Here is a 23303-nt window from a genome sequence, read left to right as displayed (position 1 = left end):
TCAATGCCACTTTTCATTTCCTCTCTGTACAGTTGACATATCATTGGTTTTGGGGCGCGGTGCCAGCTTTGTTACTAAATATAAAAGAAGGAAAATTATTTTGTGTTTTCCACTTGTTGTGGGATGATTACATTCATAAACTTCCATTGCTAAGCATTTCAAGAAAGAATTTCTGTTGTAATTGTATACTTCGATAAGGTCTGTGTGCGTCAAGCGAGGAACTTGTTCGCGAGAAATAACCGATCAAAAGAACCAGTGTTCATCACTTTTCAACATGAGCTCCTCCAAATCCGTGACTCTTTTAACGGCATTCTCCGCTATCATGGTTGCTCTAACATCAGCAAGACCTGCAAGTGTACCGCCAAACGTTCTGGTGAGTTTTTATTTGATGTGGTAAGCTTTAATAAATCTCTTTAAGGAACGAAAATCTTTGTAATCAAGAGGATACAGTTTTTTTTTTCTGTCAAAATGAATGGGCGCAAAATGTTCTAACCATGCAGAGGTTGTTATTATTTCAGTGATTGTTTTTAAGGCGCTTAGTTGTCGATAGACCACACATTTTAAATTTCTATTGCTCAAATTGTGTTCCTGACATTATCCTATTCAGAATGCTCCTATTTCTTTAGATATGTTAAAGTTTATATGTTCTTTCTATCATTTTTTTTCTAAATTTTTTTGTTTAAACTATCTCCCGAGGCAAAAATTCCTCAGTAGGATATTTCAACACGAATGTTTTCCACAGGAAATTCAAAATTTAGATAACTCATCTTTCCTCGAGGATGCATTACAGTCAGAAACACGCTGAAACTTTCAATAGAATGTGTTGTTTGACATCCTTAGTCCCTTGTAAATCTTAATTTTTTTTGCTCTGTCTCAGATGGCCGTCTGTCTGCTATACAAAAGTTATTAAGGACTTGAATTCTTTTTGCAATTCAAAACTTTTCAGCGAGTTCCGAAAAAAGGCCAGGAAAATTCTTTATATCTGTTAAACCTTCGGAAGAGAAAATTTCACGCCAAAGAATTTCACTCAAAAACCAAAAGCCTCTTTGTTTTTCCTGTCTTTAAATATTGGATAACAAATGGAAAGATTCTCTGAAAGTGATGTCATTATGACGTCAATATTTTTTCAGTCATCATTGTCAAGGAGGGCCGCAGGAACAAACACGTAGGTTAAACAAACCTCCGCTTGAAACATCATTACAAAAGTTAAGTAAATTATGATATGCGATGCTAAAAGAAAACAGCTTTTGAATTGCAAAATTTCATAACGCCGGATGTTCACAAAAGCTCTCATTCAATTATGGTTGGGTACAAAGTGTAACGGGTCCACTCGAATAAAGTGCCAGATATGAAACTTCACGCTATGTAATAATTGAAGTTTTTTCCTTTAAAAGTCCGTCGCGCAACAGGTTCTGTCTGGCCTTAAAAACGACTATTCATTTACTTAGTACAATTCTTGCAGACTTTTGGACTTCGGATTTTCGACGATTAAAGATCCCAGCTCTTTCTAACCCACACTGCCCTCTTGGGTCAACGTTTGTGGTATTGAGACACGTCAGACTGTAACGGCTAGAATAGACTTCAATATGACTATTAAATAACAGATTCTTCCGTATAAAACTTCCATAAACCATTCTCTATTATCTATATATCAAACCCACGGAAGACAATTTTTTAATTTTGAGTGTAAACTATTGAAATATTTCATCCGAAAGGATCCTTTTTAGTAGAAAACAAACAACAAGACTTTTGGAGCACATCCAACACTAATATCTCTTCATCAGACACAGGAAGAATACGGACAGCAACATTTTGTGTCTTAACGCTTGCGGTTTTTAAGCTATTAATAACTACAAACCACACAACCCCTTACTGCTGTGAAATAATGTAGATATAACATAGATAGTTCACATTCTTCAGAGATTATTTCATACGTCCGATTTGGCTTGTAGTGTCTCTTTCAGAACAGGAAAGCGTTTTCTTCGATGAAAGCAAAAGGTTTAGAGTATATTGTCTCAGAAATCTTGAGGGGTCTTGAAGGGTCTTGAGTGGTAATCTGTCCTTAAACGAATAATTTCGTTCCAGTTTGACTCACAGCTGGGGGTACAAATTATTGAACTCACTCGTTTCCCACTTCCCTTGAATAATTTTAATTTTCAGTCCGACTTTTCGGTTTGTGATACTCAATCAGGTCTTCCGAGGAAGGGACACATGCCCTTGGCTCAAACAATCCCACCATCGAGGTGTCTGAATCCCAGAACAGAAAGGCTTTGTTTAAAATCTGGTTTCGGATAAAAGGGGACCTATATCATTGACAATTTTGGACACAAGGTATCTATTTCATTATAAGTTTTATCAAATTCCCCTTCGGAAAAGAAGAACGCTCTAAAGTTTGCCTCGCTCCTAAGGCGTACTCTTCGTGGCTCAGTTGGAAGTACTAAAATTGCAGTCGTCCTGCGATGATCATTTCTTTGGTTAATTTTGTCTAATTTTTAGACAAATTAGATTAAAATGAATTTGGCCGTTACCAAACCAGAAGTAAAAAAATGCTTTAACATATGAAAAGTCAGAGAAACCTCTCGATCACTTTCGTATTTGGAGCACTAAACCGCTCATACATGTTTCTTTGTATCACAGATTACGACGGGTCAGCATTCGTTGTTATTTTTAGCTAAGAAAGGAAAACAATCCTGACCAAGAGTGATCAATCTAGCCGAGGACCACCATGCTCACATTAAAATGGACTTCATCCACCGGCGTTCACTTTGTGTGCATTTGAAAAGTTTGCCGTCAACAGTTTTCTTTCAATATCTGCTACACTTTTTCTTTTTACGTATGTATCTCTAAGTTAGTGATAACTTCGTTTCTCAATCTCTGCCGGTTGGGATATTTTGTTTTCCTCTAAATAAAAAAAAAAACCTTACTTAACGTATCATATGATGACTGTTTAACAGAAAATCACTTAATCATACTTCTTAACTTGTACGCAAGTAAATCTACTTGGTTGTTTATTTGTTTGTCATGATATCAAAAATCTCAACAACTCACTTTTTAGAATTACTTGGAGAGATATGGTTACCTGTCCCCTAGCGATGTGAAATCAGGAGAAGTAAAGAGTAAAAGGATACTTGATCAAGCAGTGAGGAATCTTCAACGTTTTACAGGACTGAACGAGACCGGAAATCCAGAAGATCCAAGCACGACTCAGTTGGTTACAAAACAAAGGTGTGGTTTTCAAGATCTTGGTAAAGCAGCAGAGTTCCGAAGAAAGAAAAGATATGTTCGTCATGGAACTTCATGGAAGAAAAGAGTGAGTGGAAATAATTTTTTTTGGGGGGGGGGGGGAGAGGGGGGGTGGAGGGGAATGGGGAGGGGCAAAGGGTGGAGAGGGTCTCGGTTTAGTAGCTGCATTGCAAATGGAAATTGAACGCAGACCAGCTAACCAAGATGAAAGCGCTGTGCGTTTTTGAAATTCAAGGCTCCGAAAATCTGTCTCTGTTTGCTGCCAAAAGGAAAGAGGATAAAGGAGAATGCTCTTGTTCCAGATGGGATGAATAGGATCCCAAGGTGTTAGAATGACTCAGAAGTGCAAAAGTGTTTTGTCTAGTTATTTAGTAGTTTTCTCTGGTGAATTTGAAGTGCCTGACACTTTCTTATTGGTATTTGATTCGTTATTGGTCACATCTGTATGATTAATTGAAATAATTTTTTCTAAGTAATTTTTTTGTTGGATATTGATCAAATGAAGCCTTTAAGTGCTACTGTGGTTCTTTCTTTATTCACTCCGAGCTTTCGCCGTTCTACGGCATCATCAGGGAGGAAGGAGCCATCATCATCATCATCACCATTGAGGGAGTTCCCTCCCTGATGATGCCGTAGAACGGCGAAAGCTCGGAGTGAATAAAGAAAGAACCACAGTAGCACTTAAAGGCTTCATTTGATCAATATCCCACATTATTACGACATGCTACTAAAGGACACGTTCAAACGTTTAGTTAACTTTTTTGTTGTTTTACAATGTTTTACATTTTTCCAGCATTTAACTTACAAGATAACACGCTATACTTCAGACCTTACAAAAAAGCAAGTGGACAGAACAATAAGGTCTTCCTTGAAGATGTGGGCAAAGGTTACTCCACTGACCTTCTCAAAAGTGAGCAGTGGTCCCGCAGATATTGAAATCGTTTTTGAAAAAAGGAAAGACGATGATTATTCATTTGACGGGAGAGGAGGCGAACTGGCTTATGCTTACTTTCCTGGAGATAACAAGGGTGAGTTGATAAAGTGGCTCTTACCAGTAAGCTATTTTTCAAAAATTTAAAGTGAACGAAGCTTGATTGAATATCTTCGGTGAGTTACCAAAGAAGTTTGTGGCCTGTCAGACAGGGTTCGTAACAAGATAGGTAATTTTTCATTTTTTTTTTAACTTTCTTTCTAGACTGCCAAAAGTATTGGAATGAACCATAAAATATTCATTTAGAATTTAGTGTGAAATTACAATATCGATTAGAAGTATTCTCCAATCGTCGGAAATTTCATTTTAAGCCATCAAGTTTAGTCTGAATTTTTTCACTTTCCAGCCTGATTTTGTTTATCTTGGAGAAAGGTTTGAGAATCTGAGATCGTGGACGCGAAAACTTACTATTTGCCACACTTTCAAGACTCTGATGTCTATTTCCTTGAGATTCGAGTATTCTCTATAATATCTACTGTCAACTTGGAACTCATGATGTTTTCCTTGATCGAGCAGGAAAGGTAAAAACACGTCGCTATGCGTTTTGAAACCCGTCGTCTCGTATTCCCGCAACAACCAGTATACTACTGATTGGACGAGTGTAACTCGGTCTTGAAGAATTAGACTAAAAAATAAAATATTAGTATGACAGAAAGAGGATTATAAGGACAAAAGAGTTTCGATTCTGATTTAATTTCAGATGACTGACTCTCCTTACTTTTTAGGGGACTTTGGAGATATCCATTTTGATGACGAAGAAACATTTACAGTCTCCAGACAGAATGGAGCAGTAGACCTTAGATGGCTGGCCCTCCATGAGCTCGGACATAGTTTGGGGCTCGCTCACTCCTCCAACAAACGGGCCATAATGTACCCGATTTATGAAGAAAGTCTGTCGGGAAATAGACTGAACCGTGATGATATTCTTGGAATTCAACATATATACGGTAAGCCAATCCCGTTTGGGCGCAGAGTTGGAAAGTAGCTAAAACTTTGTATTTTCTTGTTAAAAAGCAATTTAAAATTGCTTGTTTTTTATTTTCTTTGTAACTTACTGAGAAACCTCGAGCCATCCAACCGACGAATCACACGCAACTCAAAGTGATCGTAGGCGTTTCTTTAGCCTCGTGTAACTGCAGGTGCGATGACTAAGCTTTTGGATTTGCGACGTTCAATCAAAATGCGCTCTATCGCTGCATACCGTTTGCCGACATTTTTCAGACAAATAGATGATTCGATCACACTCGCAATGCCAAGACCAGACTCACTCATTAACAACCATTAGCCACACCTACCCTTTCACTCGAGCCTGTTTGTTTGCATAGTGTGTTCAAGGCTCTCAGTCAGCAGAGACGAGTGAAAAATAAGAGTGGGAGTATGAATTACCCAGCTGTTTCCTTGGCAACAACGATCGCCAGGTCCGCTTTCTTTTTTTTTTTCCGCTGGCCCACTTTTAAACTCGTCTCCACCTATTGAAAACCTGGCAAAGGCTGAGATTTATTCACATACTTATTAACATTTATGTGTTGTAACAACCTTAGGTAAGCCAAATATCAAAAGAGTCACACCCACTCCTCACCTTGACCCGGTACAGTCTCCAGGAAAACCCAATCCTTGCAGCAGTACTCTTGACGCTATGATAATGACCGCTGACAAGATAACCTATGCCTTCAAGGGGGCATATTTTTGGCCGGTCGGCGATCAGGGAGCATTTACTGGAGCTCTTAAAATATCTGAATTCTGGGAAAAACTCGAGGATGATATTGACGCTGGCTATACAAGAAATTTTGACGGACTTACTTTTATTTTCAAGGGATCAAGGTGAGTAGTTTTTCATCATTTTTCCATTAATTTACTTATCCTTCAATCGATCCGTCCCTCCCCCCCCCCCTCAAATTTGTTTATTCATTTCCATAAACACTATTTTATCTATCTTCATCTCCGACGAAAACTTTTCGCCTCTCAGAGCAGATGATGTCCACGGATAAAAATGCGTGTATGTCTTTACGCCAAATGAAGGTTATTGTTCATATAGCATGATTGATTTAATTCGTAGATACTGGACCTACAAAAATCGAACGTTGGTAGAAGGTCCATTGAACATAACAGACCTGAACCTGCCCAACGAAGTACATAACATGGACACCGCACTAGAGTGGGGCGCAAATGGAGAGCTGTACATCTTTAAGGGCGACAAATTTTGGAGATATAGCAGCGAAAGAAAAAGTCTCGACCCTGGATACCCCAAAAATATTCACTCCGTGTTACCTGATCTTCCGAATCATTTGAACGCTGCACTGCAATGGAAAAATGGCAAGACGTACTTTTTCAAGGGGACACAATATTACGCCTTAAATGACACCTCTATTCAAATACAGAAAGGGTATCCCAAGACTATTTCCACTTATTGGATGGGGTGTTCTCCGGCGGGTTTGAAGGCCGGGAAAATATCGCCGTATCGTTCATCTCATGCACATGCACATGCACATGATTCCGCTCGTTCCTCTTCTTCCTGTTCTTTTGCAATCGTGGCGAAATACATTGTCTTAGTAGCTAGTTTTATTTCAACATATCTCCTGATACCGAATATACGTTAAGTGATAGATTTGGTTGATAAAAAGGGTCCAGCAGAAGCCTGATTCAGGCGTTTAGTTAGGCTGAAAACGGAGCAAGATTGTAAAAGACACGATAGTGGCGGCGGGGTGAAATGACGAGAGGCTTGGGTCGGATCGTGTTCATCACGCGAATGGACCCAGACCTCCCTCCCACATAGTCAAGAAATAGCATTAACATCAAACCAGGCGACTGTTTTAAATCAGAGCCTTTAAATTGTTCAAATTTTTTAGAGTAAAGGTCAATCGATCAATCAGTTAAACAATTAAATAATATAAAGATAAACCGAGTAACTTACTCTTCAGGGGACGAAATATATATATTTTCGATAATTTGTTTTCATCGGTACTCTTACCCGAAAAACATTTCGAAATCCCACTACGACGCGATGTACATATATTTATTTATAATAACTTTTATATATAAAAGCGAAGTAAGACACCTCTTAAAGTACTTTTAATATATTTCATAAAGGAAAGATTTAATGTTAAAAACAATGTGTGGTTCAGCATATGAATAAAAACTGCATATCACATTTAGCAGATATATATTTAGCCAAACATAAACTTAAGGTCAAAAATGTTATTTTTTCGGATTGGTTTCATTCAGTGGGACCTAGCTAATCATGGTTAGAGTATACACTAGTTATCTATTTTAGAAATGTTAACTTAGGTATAAAATTTTCCCTTCCCTTCCCTTCAACCTAAAGAATAAAGAGCGAAGTTAAGGCTGTGTCCTGTTTTACTCTGTTCTCCGACGAGTTTACCCTCAAAGCAGGCACTGCCATGATGAATCACAGGAAATTCGCACTGGCGCGAGGTCCATACCCTGATGCCTTATTGCTTTCGTGTTGCATTTTGATCGCGTTTGCAAATGCGTTTGCTTACTTAGTCTCATGCCCACAATGATAATGCCATCTTTGACGAAAAATACGCATGCGTCACCAATCAGAGTCCATTGGAGAGCCAGTTTCATACCGAAATAAGCGGCTATTCTACGATTACATTACAGCGTTGCAAGATTTCATGACTAAACGACATTCTCGCTTCAGTGTGGCAACTGAATTAAACTCGTGCCAGTTTGACTTGTTCATGTTAGACCCGCGCACATCTCAGCGGGCCGGAATCCAAAATCCTCGAATGCTTGGCTAGTTGCGTTTTTCGATACGGATAAGGTTTTTGAAACATTTCATCAATATTCACAGTATGATGTTTATAATGTGAGACAGTAAATATATCTCACTATTACTAACAGGACAACTTGGCTTTCAAAATTGTTTCGTAAACAATTAGCAATTCTGTTTATGGTGTTCGTGTTGTAATCAAGCGAAAACGAAGTGAATGCTACGTTACTGAATAAAAGATGTTAAGAGCTAGAACTTAAACTGATAACAGCTTAAACCGAAGGTGAAAAACCTCTGCCAGCGAAAGAAAGGAAGTAGGCATGGTCGAACCGACTCAGACCCCTCTCACTTTTTTCTAAGCCGCTAGTGATCGCGACATTTATTATCTCGCTTCGTTTAACTGACTGAACGCCTGGAATAGGCTGTAAGGCCCATGAAAACTTCAGAGTGCGTAGGAAGAGCGTGGGAAATGAGAAATACATACCGTAAAAAAAAAAAAAAAAAAAAAGAAATACACACCGTACACAGACGTGTTTGTATTTCCCATTTCCTGTATCCCGTATCATTCGAGATCTGACCGATCTCATTTAAAAGGCTGTTTGAGCTGTTCATAAATTCAGCTGAGTCGTGCATGTCATAAAATCCATACTACTCACGAGACGCATTTTGGATTGACTCATACTTCAAAGTTTTTCAGTAGAATCTCTATTCTAGATATACACAAATCACGGGTAATCTCGTTTCGGGGGATTTTGACACCTTGACTGCAATCGTATTATTCTAAACCACAAGTAACCCCATTATGACTTATTAGGGCAAGAAAGAAGATTATGACCACTGAATCTCTTTTGATTACGGCTGAAACGTGATAACCTTTTCAACTGGCCACAACGGACCTTAATCAGTTTTCTCTGTTTTTGGTGAATCGCTGAGTGGTTGTTTGTTGAACAAAGCAAATCCAATCACATCCGTATAAGAGCAGGGATGAAACTGTGTCTGGCTATCTGACGATTTGTACAGTTGAGCGATGATGGTTTTAGCTCCTAATTTCTGCAAATTTGGTTCCAGTCGTATTAGTTTTTTTGGCGATCAGCATCATACGGTAAATGGCAAAGATAAAACCAATTCAACAAGTGATTAATATGTATAATATCAATATATGCCCGACCTAAGCCGTGTATTTTTTTCGCTCCGTTTTACTCAGTGCTCGCTTGGAACAGGAAAGAACGATACACTTAGGTCAAATTCATTTCTCTGTCAGTCATTTTCATGGGGGCAGCACGCAGCATAAACCTGTATAGCTTTTAACGCGGAGAGCTCGAGATATTGGCAACACCAAACAGGAATATATTCGCGATAGACAGAAGCTGTTTCTAGCCAGCCGTCTTCACTTGGTGCTTTGGCAAGTGCACATCGTTGCGTGACATCCCTGAAAACCCTTCTGCCCAAGAGGCCCTTTGTCTTTTACCGAACCAAATAACATTTTATATAAAACTGATGGAATTTTTTGATGGATTCCTAGTCTCTCTAGAGATTTTTCTCACGGCATAGGCTGCCTTACTCTTAAAGTTTGGTATTTTATTGAATTTAAATTTTGGGAGATATTTTATTTCTCAGAAATTTGGACGAAAAGGAATACGTGGGATCATGTGGCGTACGTGACGTTAATTGATGACGTCAGTGGAGCGGATTTCCGCTCACCGGAAGTTGATCAAATTTGACTGATAAAAGTCACTATGAGACTACACTTTGTGGGACAGTTGTAACGCACTGACAAACGACAGCATAAAAGAAAGCAAAACTGAAGCAAAAAAATTAAAATCAATAACGACAAGGAAATGATGGTGAAAAAATGAGAGAGAATGAAATGAAAAAAATTTGAGAAGATTTTTTACTCAAAACCGAAAATGATGGACACCCCATTGAGAGCTTCAAGCCTATTTGCGGTAATATTATGTCATTCATGGGTATTCGCGCGAAAGATTTCGTGCAAAAATTATCGTACCGATGAAAACCATCGAACCTTGCTTGAATCAATGACACACGGCTGATCGGAAAGGGAAACGAAAAAGATGTCACAGTCTAACTTACTGTAAAAGCATTTCATAGCATTAGCTTGTTTGATATAACTGAACAACAGAAAATTAAACTGCAGAGGGTCATTTATTCGGCTTACAGCAATTTCATCCCTAGATTGGTCAATCCACTCGGAACAATTGGTGAGTTGTTCCGGTGGGGAGTGTTGAAAAGCTTAAGGTAGTTTGCTGAGGTATCATTAAGGCGGCGCGGAGTCTCAAAAATTATCTGATATAAAACGTGATAATGTGCTCGCTGCGGCGGTTTGTTTATCTACAAACAAATTTCTGCGCACACCAAATAAGAGGAAACACTGCAAGGACGTTTTTAAACAAAAAGTAATTAATAAGACTATTTGAGACAAATGCGAGCGTACAGTTTAAAAGACAACCCACAGATTGAGTCAGTTAGTGTATAAGAAACAGATAAAGAAGGAATATAGCAGCTGTATTACCCATTGCGCCGCGGAAGATGATATTCCTCGAATACGCTATACATAAAAGGTCTTGAAACCGCCTCCCGCCCCTTAACCCATCAACTCCTACGAGTGACCAAAACAGAATTTCTCCTTACGATGTCAATACAATATCAAGTAGACAAGTTGAAGAGAATAAAAGAAAATATCAATTTAGGTTAAAGAGCAGACACGATGTTTCAATTTTTATTGAACAGTTCCTTCAAACAATTTAATTATGCCATTACACTTGTAAACGTGATGCTTTTCTGATAAGAATAACATTCACACAACTAAGACTTGAATTACTTCTCCGTACCTTTCGGTTTTTTTTTTAAACAATATCTGTTGTTTTAACAGTGACAAAATCAAAAAGCTTCGAGCGAATCCAGCATCACGCAAGTTTGTTTTTTTTGTGATAAGATGGGCGATATTGGCCAGACATAGAGCAGTGAAAAACAACCGCTAGGAAATGGTAACAGAATTTGATTCAAATCGTCGGTACCTGCGTGAAACGCCAGACGCGAATCAGCCTAAGATAAAGATCAATTAATATTCAAATCAGGAAAGCTGATCATGAATTGAAAATCTGTTCGAACCCTGTTCGGCTGTCGTCAGCTTTCCTCGACTTTGAAATATTATAGCACCAACAGCGATGGTCATATATGGAGGGAATATCCAATGTTTGGCAAACACTAGGTTGTTAGTCTTGGCAAGTAAGCTTTCCTCTTATCTGTCAATAGGGTTCGAGAGAGCAGCAGACTACACTGTTTCCGTTTACACGCGGTTTACGTATACATACAATACAACTTGTTGAATAATCCCCTCAACTTTGCCAAATATGGAAGTGAAATTGAAAACCACTGTTTGTGGCGGAAGTGGGCACCTACTACGATCAGTTTCCTATAAATTATCCACACTTTTCGATCTTTTGCAAAGTGGTGTGCACTCCTTTTCCTGAGCATTGAAAAAAAAGGTCTAGAAGAGTGTGACAGAGGCGCTATAAACAAATCTTGTGGTGGTGTTACGAGGGTCTTTTGCTTCGTTATACACTTGGCATCTGACCACGCAAAGGGTGGTTTTGCTTATAAAGAAAAGAACCTTCGACGACGAGTCAACTTGGCCACAAGTCTGCACAGAAAGACACAGAGTAATTTTTTCGGTGCTAAAAATTTGTTGTAAGCAGTGAAGCGGAAAATGGCGTTCAGTGAAATTATCGTCACGTTCTGTTTCCTCGTTTGTTTACAAAATCTCGTTGCGGATGGAGGTCCAGTTAATTCAAAGCAAGTAGCAGAAGGAATTGTAAGTAATAATATAATTTGTTCATAAACTTGTTGTAAGTTCGATGTTGTCATGCAATATGCCAGCGCAGCACGATTAAATTTCCTCTGTGAACTTAAATATCGTTGGGAACCATTGATCATAAATTTGTCCGAATAAAAAGCAGTTGTACCATCTTCGAAACGCTATTTAATCAAAATCCATGGGTGAATTGCAGCCTGTGAGTAATCGCTCTGAAATTTCTCGAAGGAGGCTTTTAATTACGTCAGACCGAAATAGCTCTTATATCCGAGAAAGAAAATGCTTAATCATGCCCGGCTCCATATCACAAATTACGTCATCCTTCACCGACCACGCTGTGTGATGTCTCCCAAGAGGGTCACTTATCCAAGTTTAATTGATTTAACTAATTTGCCTAAGATACATTGTTCAGACGTGGCGAAAATGAAGAGACATGGGTGATCAGTTTTGCGTGTCGTCAATTTGTATATACGTATATCAAAACCAAGTCGGCTGTGGCGACGTGACCCTTTCATCTTTATTTCCTCTGATTTGTCTTTTCCCAGGAGGAGTTCCGCGTTTACGCGGAAAACTTACTAGAGGAACTTTTGATCATTTATTTTGAAAAGATGCCGAACGATATCTTTGCTTTCTTATTTTCGAAAGAGGAACTTTTAAACACGTCAGATTCATTACAAAAAGAGGAATTGATGACTATTGATGTTTAAGCCACGATTGCAGAGTTTCGTTATTACAAAGACTGAAATAGAGTCGAAAGGCCCTGCATGGGGAGGGGTAGAGGATTTTGAACTTGCACCTTTCAGTTCGCCCTGAGTCGTTGAACGCGCTGGTTTGAGAAGATTAACTCACATCGTACCATTGGCTTCTTGCCACTTTTGATTGAAACCAGGCACGATTACCAGGCGCTGTACGGAGAATGAGCCCGCGCTCCTTTTCCGAGAAAACGGCGGAAATTAGAACAAACCAAAACCGGAAGCCACACGTTGGACGGCAAAGTCACTACCGCATGAAACTAATTAGATACACTTATATTAAAACTCGAGGAAACTTCAACAGCTAGACCAGTTGAAAACTGCGTCTGCAAACATGTATTTTGTTCACTGTCCGTGAAAATTTAACTCTTCATGCGAAAGTATTGTAGTTCCAGTTATATGACCGCAGGGGAAAAGAACTCGACATCGAAGACTTGTTGTTAGTCAACATTATTGATCTATTGATTTAATATTTGTTTAATCTCCTCTCAATCTCGTTAGGATTATCTGACAAAGTTTGGTTACCTGATGAACGATGACCCAAGAACTGGAAAGTTAAGAACAAGACAAGATTTAGAGAAATCCATCAAAATGCTTCAACGATATGCCAACTTGCCAGAAACTGGGCGGATGGATGCAGCTACTATTGCGCAGATGGGCAAATCTCGCTGTGGTGTGGCAGACTACGGGAATTACAACTCCGATAACACGCGACGAAAGAAAAGATACACTTTACAAGGAACATATTGGAAAAAAAGGGTAAGTCAAGTTTTCCGGTTCTGTGTGAATAATCAGACGCTAGAAAGGATGCCGATCGCAACGTTCTTGTTCAGCATATGAAAGAAAGAGAAAGATCGTACTCAAGTCTATTATTTTTCATGTTGTATGACGTACGAAACTTCCGTTAAATTTAAGAAAAGCACAACTACATACATACATATCGGAAAGACAGCAAAAAATTTACTAGATTAAAAAAATATACAAACTGAAAAAACCTAACAAAGATTTTCACATAAAGTGAGATGTTTAAAATTTAACAGGATTTCAAGCGATAAAATTTGAAAAAGAAATGCGCAAATTGTACACTTACTTTGACTAATTGGGAGAATCAGACAAAATTGAATTTCAAAAGAGCTGAAGAATCATTAGTTTCTCAGTTATACTATTAATCTATATCATTTTAATTGTTCTTTAAACAAACTCTTGCTTGTATTATACGTCTTCTACAAATTTCGTTTGTAGTCGATTTGCTCTGATAGGAAAATCATGTTCTCCTTTAATTTAACAGGATCTGACATACAAGATTAAATCTTTCACAAGAGACATTCCCAGCCAAGAGAAACAGCGTCAAATATTCAAGAAATCCTTTGATATGTGGAGTGCTGCTTCAAATATAAGAGTCACGGAGAATCCATACGCCAACGATAAAGACGTTGACATTCATATCAGTTTTGTAAACGGGTATCACGAAGACGCGTATCCCTTTGATGGACAGGGCGGAACACTGGCGCACGCGTTTTACCCACACAACAACTTGGGTTAGTATACAAACAAACGGATAAAAAAACCATTTGTTTGCATTTCGATTGACAAGTGTCATAAACCAAAACCAAAGTAACCACAAAGGCCAATCAGAACAAGGGAAAAGTATAACAACGAGGACTCGGCCAATGAAAATTCGGATTTTAATCAAGAAAACAACTCGAAGCGCGGGAAAACGCAATTGGCCAAAGTCGTGATTGGTTTTAGTCTTGAATCTGATTTGATGAGAGGCTGGCGCGAGTTTCAAGGACAGATCATATTGCGAATTAAAGCAAAATCCCAGCACTACCGGCTTACTTTGGACACTAAGTCGAAATTGCTCTAAAATAATGAATCGGAAATAATTAACAAACTAAAAAAACACAGATTAAGAAATGAGAAGTGAAAAGGAAACGCGGAAAGGAAAAGGAGAAGAATGGAAATATGGTGAAAGATGAAATGGAAAGTTTAGAAAAGTTTCAGAGGGAGCTTTGGAACGGGAATAAGTAACGATCGGACATTGTGAATGGAAATGTAGAGAGGAGAACAAGAAAGGAAAACAGTCTTTCAATTGTTTTCTTTGTTTTGTTTGTGTCTCTGGCAACCAAGTTGGAAAGGATGTTGTAAAACCGCGAGAACAAGTCAAAAGAGACGCACACGCAAGAGGTTATATTACTCCAATGCATTTGGATGAAACATTTGTAGATGAGCGCAAAATCTTTTACTCGTCTGAAGTTTCTCTCCTAGCCTTATATAATTAAAATTGTCTATATTTATCTGTGTTTTACAGGACTTTCGGGTGACGCACATTTTGACGATGCGGAAAGATTTACCACAGGGACATCTGACGGCATCAATTTGGACTGGGTGGCTATTCACGAGTTTGGACATTCTTTAGGTCTGGAGCATTCTAATGTGCGAGAATCTATCATGTACCCTTGGTACAAGGGTTATGTTCCTGATGTAAAGCTCACTAATGACGATATCCTGGGAATACAACAGCTTTACGGTAAGTGGCCAAACAAGCTCTTTTAAAGCGCAATTCCATTCATTGTTGCTCAGCCAAAAAATATGACGAGGAGCTTGTGACAGCTCAAAGTATAAAATTTCTGATGGTTTAGTTTCATGCAACTATGGTTAAGGGAGTAACACGATCGAGTTTTTTTCAAATTAATTACGCAACTAAGTTAGCAAAATAATCTTTATACAAACATTTCTTTCGATATTCAACTGAAAATTTGTTTCAAGGAGTAAGCTTTTGTAAAGTAAGGGCAAAATCAAACAACGATGGTGAGAGCTATAGAGCAACGAGTGTCTCATGCAAGAACGTCATTCTTTCGTCAACAAATCAGCTCCTTAGCTATGGCGCAAAACAATATGTTTCAAACGCTAGCCATGCTTCGCAGCGTTTTTTTGACTGGAGATTCTTCATTTATTTTCTCAGGAAAACCCATCAATAAACCAGGACCCACAAATGGCCCAGCTGCGACGCCAGCACTAACAACCACTGAACCTCCGCTCCCTGAAGAAAATGATGTTTGTTCCATTCCTACCTATGACACGTTCTTTATGGGCCCTGACAAGCGCACGTACGCGATAAAGGGTACTCAATACTGGATCATCAAAGATGTTCCTGGTGCAGGCTTGGAGAGTGGACCTCACAGGGTTAAGGACTTGTGGAAGGAACTTCCTAACAGGATAGACGCTGCCTACACCTTTGGTGGTAATAGGCTTGTTTTCTTCAGCGGATCCAAGTAAGTGTCTGTCATTAATTCAGCTCTATTAACATTTCATCATAAAACTTCTACACAGTTCCTGGCATTCTGTGGTCTTTTTCGCAGTTTTTCTTTTAATAGGCGACGAATATTTTTTTCAAACTTGTCGTGTAAGAAGGATACTGCATTCCAAGAGTTAAAAAAGTGCGTTTTATTGACCATTAGTGTTTTAAGTTGCGGCAACATGAGTTTTTCAGCGTACAAATTTCCTTAGTGGGTGACCAATTCCTGTTTCTTATACCTTCTTCTTCAATTTCCTGTGGAGATACAACTGAATGACTATATTTGATGTCATGCCATAAGCATCTTCCATCAAATACTTTCGTGTGAGGAAATACTAACTTTTCTCCGCGCGTTTTGATCGGTTAAAGTATAAAGATTCGGCTAACTTTGCTGGCTTTTTTTGCTAATTCTGTTTTCTCCTCTTAAGGTATTGGCGTTATTACTACGACAGCGGCCGTGATACATACAGAATTGAATACAAAGAACGTGCTATCACAAAATTTGGACTACCAATGACTCTAAAAGACATGGACGCTGTCTTTACTTGGGGAAGAAACAAGAGAACGTACTTCTTTAAAGGTGACAAGTATTGGCGCTACAACGGCCGCACGATCGATTCTGGTTACCCAAGGAGCATCAGTGTTTGGGGAGGAGTGCCGGCAAATTGCAATTCTGTTATGAAATGGAGGAATGGCAAAACGTACTTCTTCAAAGGATCAAAATACTTCAGACTCGATGATTGGAGGATTCAAGTTGAGGCTGATTATCCCAAGAGTATAGCACTGAAATGGATGAGATGCGAGAAAGAGAACTTAGCCGTAGAGAAAACCACTGAAACAAGCGGGGTGGACAAAGGAGTGAACGGGACACAGAGAGGCAGCTGTGATCATGATCACGAAGTCTCATCTGGGTCAGCGGTCTATCCAAGTGTTTTTACAATTTGTTTAATGGGTTTAGCTTTTCTTAGACAGAACTTTTAATTTGGAGTCACTTTTGTGTAGCAGCTTAGGTACTCGATCCCGATAAACTTTGAAATGATACCTTGCTATCAGAGTGGCAAAAGTTGGAGACGAGCGTAGCTGCAAACACGCGATAAACGACTGTTTTATTGAAAAAGGACGGATTGCGTGACAAGCTACACATAAGTCACGCCACAATTCTTCCTTAAGAACCGAAAGCTTACAAACCTGGCTTTAAGTGTTTAGGAATATAATTTATTGCATTTGCTTCCACCATTTTTTGTACCAACAGCAGACGTTTTAAAGTTCTTCTTCTTTCAACTTTTCCCTAGGAACTGAGCAGTAGAGGAATTTTTTTCAAACTTAGGCTGTTTATAATTTATTTTTACATATTGCGCCATTTCTATTTTAATCTGTCTCTCTTGTACATATGAATAAAGGGGTAAGTTTCTAAAGAAACTGTGGTGCTGCGTCGGTGGGAGAGTATAGCAGGTAATTAAGTGTTAACAACTGAGTTGAAAACGTAAATTAGCCACGTTTTCAACCCAGTTGTTAACACTAAATCTCTTGTACATAGCTATGAAAGTTGAGAAACCTCTCAAACTTTAAAAATTAATTTATGATTGAGGAAAAAAATTGAGCAAATTGACTATCCATCAAAACCAACAAGTTTCTATTGCAGACCATACGCTGCAAAAATCAATGTACATGTGTAACTTATTCTTATAATAACATAGATTCGAATGGTTTATATTTTCTATTGAGATTATTTGTAATTTTTTGAAATCAATTGATGAAATGAAGACTATCACCACTTATGGTAACTTTTAAATGTTTAAAAGTTTTTTTTTAATAAAATGTTTTACATAATGTTTCAAAGAACAACCTTAAGCATGCTACGACATGCGAGAGTATTTTCTTGGGATGGATTCGGAGGGACAATTATCCTGCTCTTTTCGCGGCTTCCTTGATTACCAAAGGGTACAGCATATTTATGTTTCATTGTCAAACCAGACAGTCCAACAACTTGGTCAGCCAAAATTCAAATTAAAGAATTACTACATAATTCAGTCACTGTGTGAAAAATAAAATTAATCAAAAGGATCGTTTTTTAATAACTCCTTCAATAAGTGCACACATTCTTTTCAATTAATTATTTCTTCCTTCATAAGAAGCCTCCAACAAGAGGATTACAGTGAATAAAAGATAACTAACACAAAAAGAAGACAGATTAAAGCAACCACAACGGCTTTTTTCCTTGTGAACTTAGATCAACCTCTTGGGTTCTTCACCTTACCTTAGGGCATGCTGATGGGTGATGACAGAGTGAGAAACTCCCATATTTGGCCTATATGTAAATGCATGGCCCAAAGTGGCATAACTTTTGGGGACTCGAGTCTTCACCAAAGAACACTATTTAGCATCTTGAACGTGGTGTTCCTTTGAACCTGTCACCTTGTACATGGTCTATAATTTGGAAATCCATGGTAAATGCATGGGAGGTGTAAAAAAAGTATTTACAAAAATATAATTCGATAAATCTGTTTAAAATTTCCTCGATGTGGATGTGGCCCATATGAACAATGTAAAAAAATCTGCTAATTTTTTGGTCTTAAACAAAACGTGATGTTAGTTTGGATAATGGTTCTGGTATTGGATTAACTAATATTAACCTAATTGACATTTTTATTTATTCTTGTCACTTGCCTGCCTGATACTGTATTGATGTTGTAAGGAAAAATTTAGTCTCGGTCAAGGGTAAAGTATTACAAATGACTGACATTTTGAACACCTGAGTGGAAGTCTTCATCTGAGTCAAGTGAGATGTTGACTTCTGCCAGGGCTGTCAAAATGTCAGTCACTAATAACGACAACAACTGTCTCAGGAACTTCAACCATGACAATATAACTAGATGATAAACTGTTTCTCTTAGGTTCAAAACATTACCTATCTATATACTATCACAATTGTAGCATATTAAAAATGCATGCAAAATTAATTTCATCTTTCATTCTAGAACTTCACCACAAAACCACAACAGAAGAATAAACAGGGTCAATAATACTAAACAGTCATTAAAACTAAATGTTAACTTGCACCTAATCAGCAACATTTAGAATATATTTTTTATGCTGACAAACACTGCAGGCATTTGGAAAAATTTTTTTTAGATTGAATTTTTTTTTTTTCATGAAATGTATGCCACATAACTGTTAAGACATCACCATGTGTTGAAAAGCTTTCTGAGCTACCAATTAACAAGAAAAGCCAACAAGTCATTTGAATTGGAAGCAGTACCAATATCCACTTCCTGTAAGAAATAAAAATGAAGTGAAATTATTATGTTAAATTATTTTTTGCAGTACAATATGCACATATGCTATCACAAAAATGAGGATACAGTTAATAACAATCAAGTGGTAACTCCAAATGTTTTTCCGGGACTCATTCAACACCGAAACAATCATCAACCCCGTGGGGTCTCTATGTGCCACTAGTAGTTAGTTAAATTTGAAAACAAACTTACATTTCCCTCCTCCTCAACCACTGCTTTAATAGAAAAGTACATTTTTGTTCCCTAGAGAACTTTCAGTCATTTTAAACAACAAAAATATCAGGCTGCAACAATAACAACAGAAAGGTTCCAATCTGTATAGTTTTCATACTAAAAGCTGCTGGGTGATTTTTGGGTGGTGGTAGCTGTCGATTTTCAAAATTAAATAATTCTTTCCTGTTAACAATAACAATTGAACTTTGCTTGACATTCATAAGGAGATGTACTTAGCAAAAGACACATGGATTAGGTTCAGTACTTACTTTTGTTTCAGCTGGAGCAGCTTCTTTGGAATCATTCTGCTCTTTTGGGGATGAAGATTTGCTGACAGCTGATGACTGTGGCATCTCAGACTCAAGATTTAGTTTACTTGCATCTTTCTTCTGTGGTGTCTCTTTAGCTACACTTGAATGATTTTCTTTGGGTAGTGTATCTGACAAAGGATTCCCTCTATTTTCCTTTGAATTTGTCTCTGACGCAAGACTTGTCTTGCTTCCTTTTGAAGGTGTGTCAGACAGCAAATTTCTCTTATTTAATCCAGGAGGTATGTCTGATGCAAGACTGCCTTTACTTCCTTTAGGTGGTGTTTCTGATATTAGACTTGCCTTGCTTCCTTTAGGAGGTGTGGATGCAAGGCTCCCTTTGCTGCCTTGGGTACTATTACTAGGGCTAAACTTCTGACCCTCAAGAAGAAACTCTTTTCGTGACAGAGGCTCTGAACCAGGCAAACTCCTGCTGATGCTTGTGTCTTTGGAGTCTGTGTCAGAGTCATGTTGTTTCTCTGTTTTAACCTCAACTGGTACAATTACAGTATTTAGTGTTTCTAGATCAGCTTCTAGTGCACGTTTTAGTTGCTCTTCAAGTTCTCCCTCCTCCAGTAAATGAAGATCTTGTTGGCTCTAAAGATAATTGGAAAGAGAAATCGTTGTAAAAAATTTAGCAACAATTTCTCCTGGTACAGCTGATGAAATTAGTGATAACAGTGATTAATGTGTGATGCAGAATGCAAGTTTAAGGGCTTATTTATGGCCCATGACTTTTGGAAGCTATGAACCATCCTCCTCATTACATGCTTTTGAAAGAACAGCCCTAAAGTTGTATGTAACTCTGATGCATTTGCAGCCTCTTTGATCAATTCCTTATGTTTCAACATGGTTTTGTCATATTATAATGAAAAATAATGGTAATAGGACTGAGTAGAGTCTAATTCAGTCTGTAATCATACAAGTGATTACCAAAATTGGATGACTGCTAGAAAGAAGTCTGATTTGTCAATCACGAATATGATTACAGACAGAATTGGACAACAGGAAGTCCTTTTACCAATTGATAATAACCGTTACAATTTCTGAAAAAACAAATAAATTCCTCCATTTTGGAAATTCTCCAGTTTTTTTTTAGAATAAGTGGATGTAGCTATGATTCTATTCAATTCTGTGATTGGTGGATTTAGCTGTTTTGACTTAGTATGATTGACTGCTTGTCCGATTACAGGTGTCCAATTACAGCCAACTGTCCAATTACACTGTCCACTTACAACTGTACAGAATGGTTAGTGAAATATAAAGAAGCTAATGCATCAATTACATTTAAGGAAATTGTAATGGTTATTGGACTTGAAATTGTCCAAATGTAAATACTTATTGCAAAATACACATCAGTATGTGAGGTGTCACCATCTTGGATGTTGTAAATAGTTTTTAAATGCACCATTACCTTTGCTTACACCAGCCCCTCCCCAGCCTTCCCAGTCCACAGCGATGCATTTCATAAGTCATTTTTTTATATCACACTGCAATATTCACTTTTTTAGAATAGCACAATGTCACTTGATAAAAATGAAAAAAAATTTAGTGAGGTGAAAGGATTAAAACATTGATAATGAAAATGTTTGTTAGGGTATGGAATCACAACAACCAACACACTCCATAAAAAAATTCCAAACCACAGACTGCAAAAAAAATGCATTATCAACACTCACTCGTGTTTCCCAGGACCATGGAGATGAAAATTGATCTTTGGAATGGATTTCCTATTAAAATAACAAAACCAAATAAAAATGGTATAAAAATCACATAAGGTGCTCAGTCACACAAGACACAATGATTCCATTGCATAAACTAACCACTTGACTTTTCAAAATGTTAGTAGAATGCAACATAGGTACTTGTTTAAATGAGTAGGTATACATCACATGTATATTAGCAATAATTAAGATTAAAAATAATCAAAATACATACATTAAAGCTAAACAAACTGAACTGTTACAAAAAAATAACTGGATAAGTCTGTTTGTGTAAAAGGTGAAAGTACTGTTGGTGTAATAGGATTATAGGAAATTGAGTTTGGGTTTTGGGCCAAGAGGGTTGGTAATCCACAAGTCTGGGATTTGACTCCTCATATAAAAGGGAGTGTGGGGTGGGGGGAGGGGGCTCAGATCTTTTTTTTGTATTGCACTCATGATATAAAGGGGTAACAACTTTTCCTATTCAGTGACTGAAACCAATGGCATCTTTCTTATTCTCTCAACTTTACCTGATAAAGATTTTATCGCCAGCTGCTGTAACATGCATGTTAAAACACATTTCAACCCTGTCAGGCACCCAAGTTTAGAACCTGCAGTTGCGTGTACTAACAGATTTTTGTGCTCACAACTAGCTGGAGAGCTAAGTTCACAATCAAGTATTTCACTCAGTCTTATTTCACATTCACAAAGTATGTGAATTAATGCTTGCCAGTCTTCAAAAAGTTCAACCTCCCTAGACCATTCTAGAATTCCTGTTGGTGGCTCTAAAAATTTTAGTCGCAAAACTTTATGTTAAATTTTGTGAAAATTACACAATAAAACATCGACGATCTTCGGCCGATACAACGTTTAATTTCTTTATTAATTGTAACCCTCATGACATCTCAAACAATGTTTGAAATGCACTCTTCAAAACATGCGAAATATAATCAAATTAACTTACGTCATTCCACGATTCGCGAATAATTATGAACAAAACTCGACGAGCCTTCTGCTAACATGAAAAAGTTTCTACAGATAGCTGAACTTAAAAGTAATATTGGTGAACAAACTACGTACATGTGATTGTGAGCAAAATACTTTTCAAGCCGACAAATCTACGTCGTGTGTAACGAAATCATTTTGACATACTTTTTCAAAACGTTTACAACAACCACGCCCAAGCTTACTTTAGTAAATGAATCACGCTTCATGATCGAACTGAAAGTGTGACGGTTGAAGGGATTAAAATAAAGAGGAATTTTTGAGGTATATTCGTCACCCTTTCGCAAAATAAAGCTTTTAGCGAAGGCTTGTTTCCTGGAAGCACTTAACCATGTGGAAATGTTCACTATAAAACAAACCTTGAAAATGAAACACAAAAGCTCACCGTGACAGATGTTATGCTATCTCTCGGGTTAAAATTGCCCGGCTCTTCAGACCCTGAAATGCCATGGGCCAATCTCAACACTGGAAACCAATCTGGCTTTCTCGTTGAAAAAGAATCATCTAAATAATAGTGTTTTTTCACTTTGGGACTGACCATTCGTTCATCTATGAGTTTATCCTGTTCGTCGGGACTTAAGTTATCCCATTTGTTGCCTTGCTCGGCCATCACTTCGCGTTGTTCAGTGATGATTCTCCGACTCATATGATTCAAAGACTCGAAGTACGAGAGAACGTATTCATTCATGTTTTCGACACCGCTTACATACTTATTTTTCGGTTCAAAAGAACACTGCATGGTTGGAACTTTCTGTTCATTCGTTGTCTCGTCCACGATTGACTCCTCCATTTCATCGATTCTTTCAGCAAACGCCTGTTCGATGGCTGCGGCCACTTCCGCTTCAGAGATAATGGCCGCCATGTTTACTAACTATCATTGACTCAAGATTAACCTTTGTTTTAAAGATAATTGTGATTGGCTAGAG

The 23303-nt window shown here is 37.9% G+C and overlaps 3 protein-coding genes across 3 annotated transcripts; 2 read left to right on the top strand and 1 right to left on the bottom strand.

Annotated features, from left to right (window-relative positions):
- The first annotated feature begins 139 nt into the window (after nucleotides 1-139).
- On the top strand, nucleotides 140-7350 carry LOC131775174 (matrix metalloproteinase-24). The gene is made up of 6 exons (XM_059091262.2): nucleotides 140-373; nucleotides 3056-3310; nucleotides 4037-4271; nucleotides 4960-5181; nucleotides 5776-6055; nucleotides 6291-7350. Exons 1-6 carry the CDS (start codon nucleotides 275-277, stop codon nucleotides 6829-6831), a joined length of 1632 nt encoding a protein of 543 aa, XP_058947245.2. The 5' UTR covers nucleotides 140-274; the 3' UTR covers nucleotides 6832-7350.
- A 4261-nt stretch (nucleotides 7351-11611) lies between these two features.
- On the top strand, nucleotides 11612-17512 carry LOC131775173 (matrix metalloproteinase-25-like). The gene is made up of 6 exons (XM_059091261.2): nucleotides 11612-11802; nucleotides 13056-13313; nucleotides 13843-14092; nucleotides 14866-15084; nucleotides 15520-15829; nucleotides 16281-17512. Exons 1-6 carry the CDS (start codon nucleotides 11698-11700, stop codon nucleotides 16831-16833), a joined length of 1695 nt encoding a protein of 564 aa, XP_058947244.2. The 5' UTR covers nucleotides 11612-11697; the 3' UTR covers nucleotides 16834-17512.
- A 403-nt stretch (nucleotides 17513-17915) lies between these two features.
- LOC131775176 (uncharacterized protein C1orf198 homolog) lies at nucleotides 17916-23244 on the bottom strand. The gene is made up of 4 exons (XM_059091265.2): nucleotides 22763-23244; nucleotides 21349-21399; nucleotides 19631-20266; nucleotides 17916-19124 (listed from the first exon to the last, which is right to left on the bottom strand). Exons 1-4 carry the CDS (start codon nucleotides 23237-23239, stop codon nucleotides 19062-19064), a joined length of 1227 nt encoding a protein of 408 aa, XP_058947248.2. The 5' UTR covers nucleotides 23240-23244; the 3' UTR covers nucleotides 17916-19061.
- Between the last annotated feature and the right edge of the window lie 59 nt (nucleotides 23245-23303).

Source organism: Pocillopora verrucosa, chromosome 7 (genome assembly GCF_036669915.1).
Source record: "Pocillopora verrucosa isolate sample1 chromosome 7, ASM3666991v2, whole genome shotgun sequence".
NCBI classification, from domain to species: domain Eukaryota; kingdom Metazoa; phylum Cnidaria; class Anthozoa; order Scleractinia; family Pocilloporidae; genus Pocillopora; species Pocillopora verrucosa.
The sequence above is the reverse complement of the archived record's forward strand: the minus strand, read 5'-3'. Positions and strand labels throughout refer to the sequence as shown.

Bases quoted from the DNA above. Each gene is read 5' to 3' on its own strand.
- LOC131775173 (XM_059091261.2), top strand. From the start codon at position 11,698: ATGGCGTTCAGTGAAATTATCGTCACGTTCTGTTTCCTCGTTTGTTTA. The intron at 13,314-13,842 runs GTAAGTCAAGTT...TTAATTTAACAG, and splicing joins GAACATATTGGAAAAAAAGG to GATCTGACATACAAGATTAA. The intron at 15,830-16,280 runs GTAAGTGTCTGT...TCTCCTCTTAAG, and splicing joins GTTTTCTTCAGCGGATCCAA to GTATTGGCGTTATTACTACG.
- LOC131775176 (XM_059091265.2), bottom strand. From the start codon at position 23,239: ATGGCGGCCATTATCTCTGAAGCGGAAGTGGCCGCAGCCATCGAACAG. The intron at 21,400-22,762 runs GTGAGCTTTTGT...TTATTTTAATAG, and splicing joins ATAGCATAACATCTGTCACG to GAAATCCATTCCAAAGATCA. The intron at 20,267-21,348 runs GTGAGTGTTGAT...AATTATCTTTAG, and splicing joins CATGGTCCTGGGAAACACGA to AGCCAACAAGATCTTCATTT.
- LOC131775174 (XM_059091262.2), top strand. From the start codon at position 275: ATGAGCTCCTCCAAATCCGTGACTCTTTTAACGGCATTCTCCGCTATC. The intron at 4,272-4,959 runs GTGAGTTGATAA...CTTACTTTTTAG, and splicing joins CTTTCCTGGAGATAACAAGG to GGGACTTTGGAGATATCCAT. The intron at 6,056-6,290 runs GTGAGTAGTTTT...TTTAATTCGTAG, and splicing joins TTTATTTTCAAGGGATCAAG to ATACTGGACCTACAAAAATC.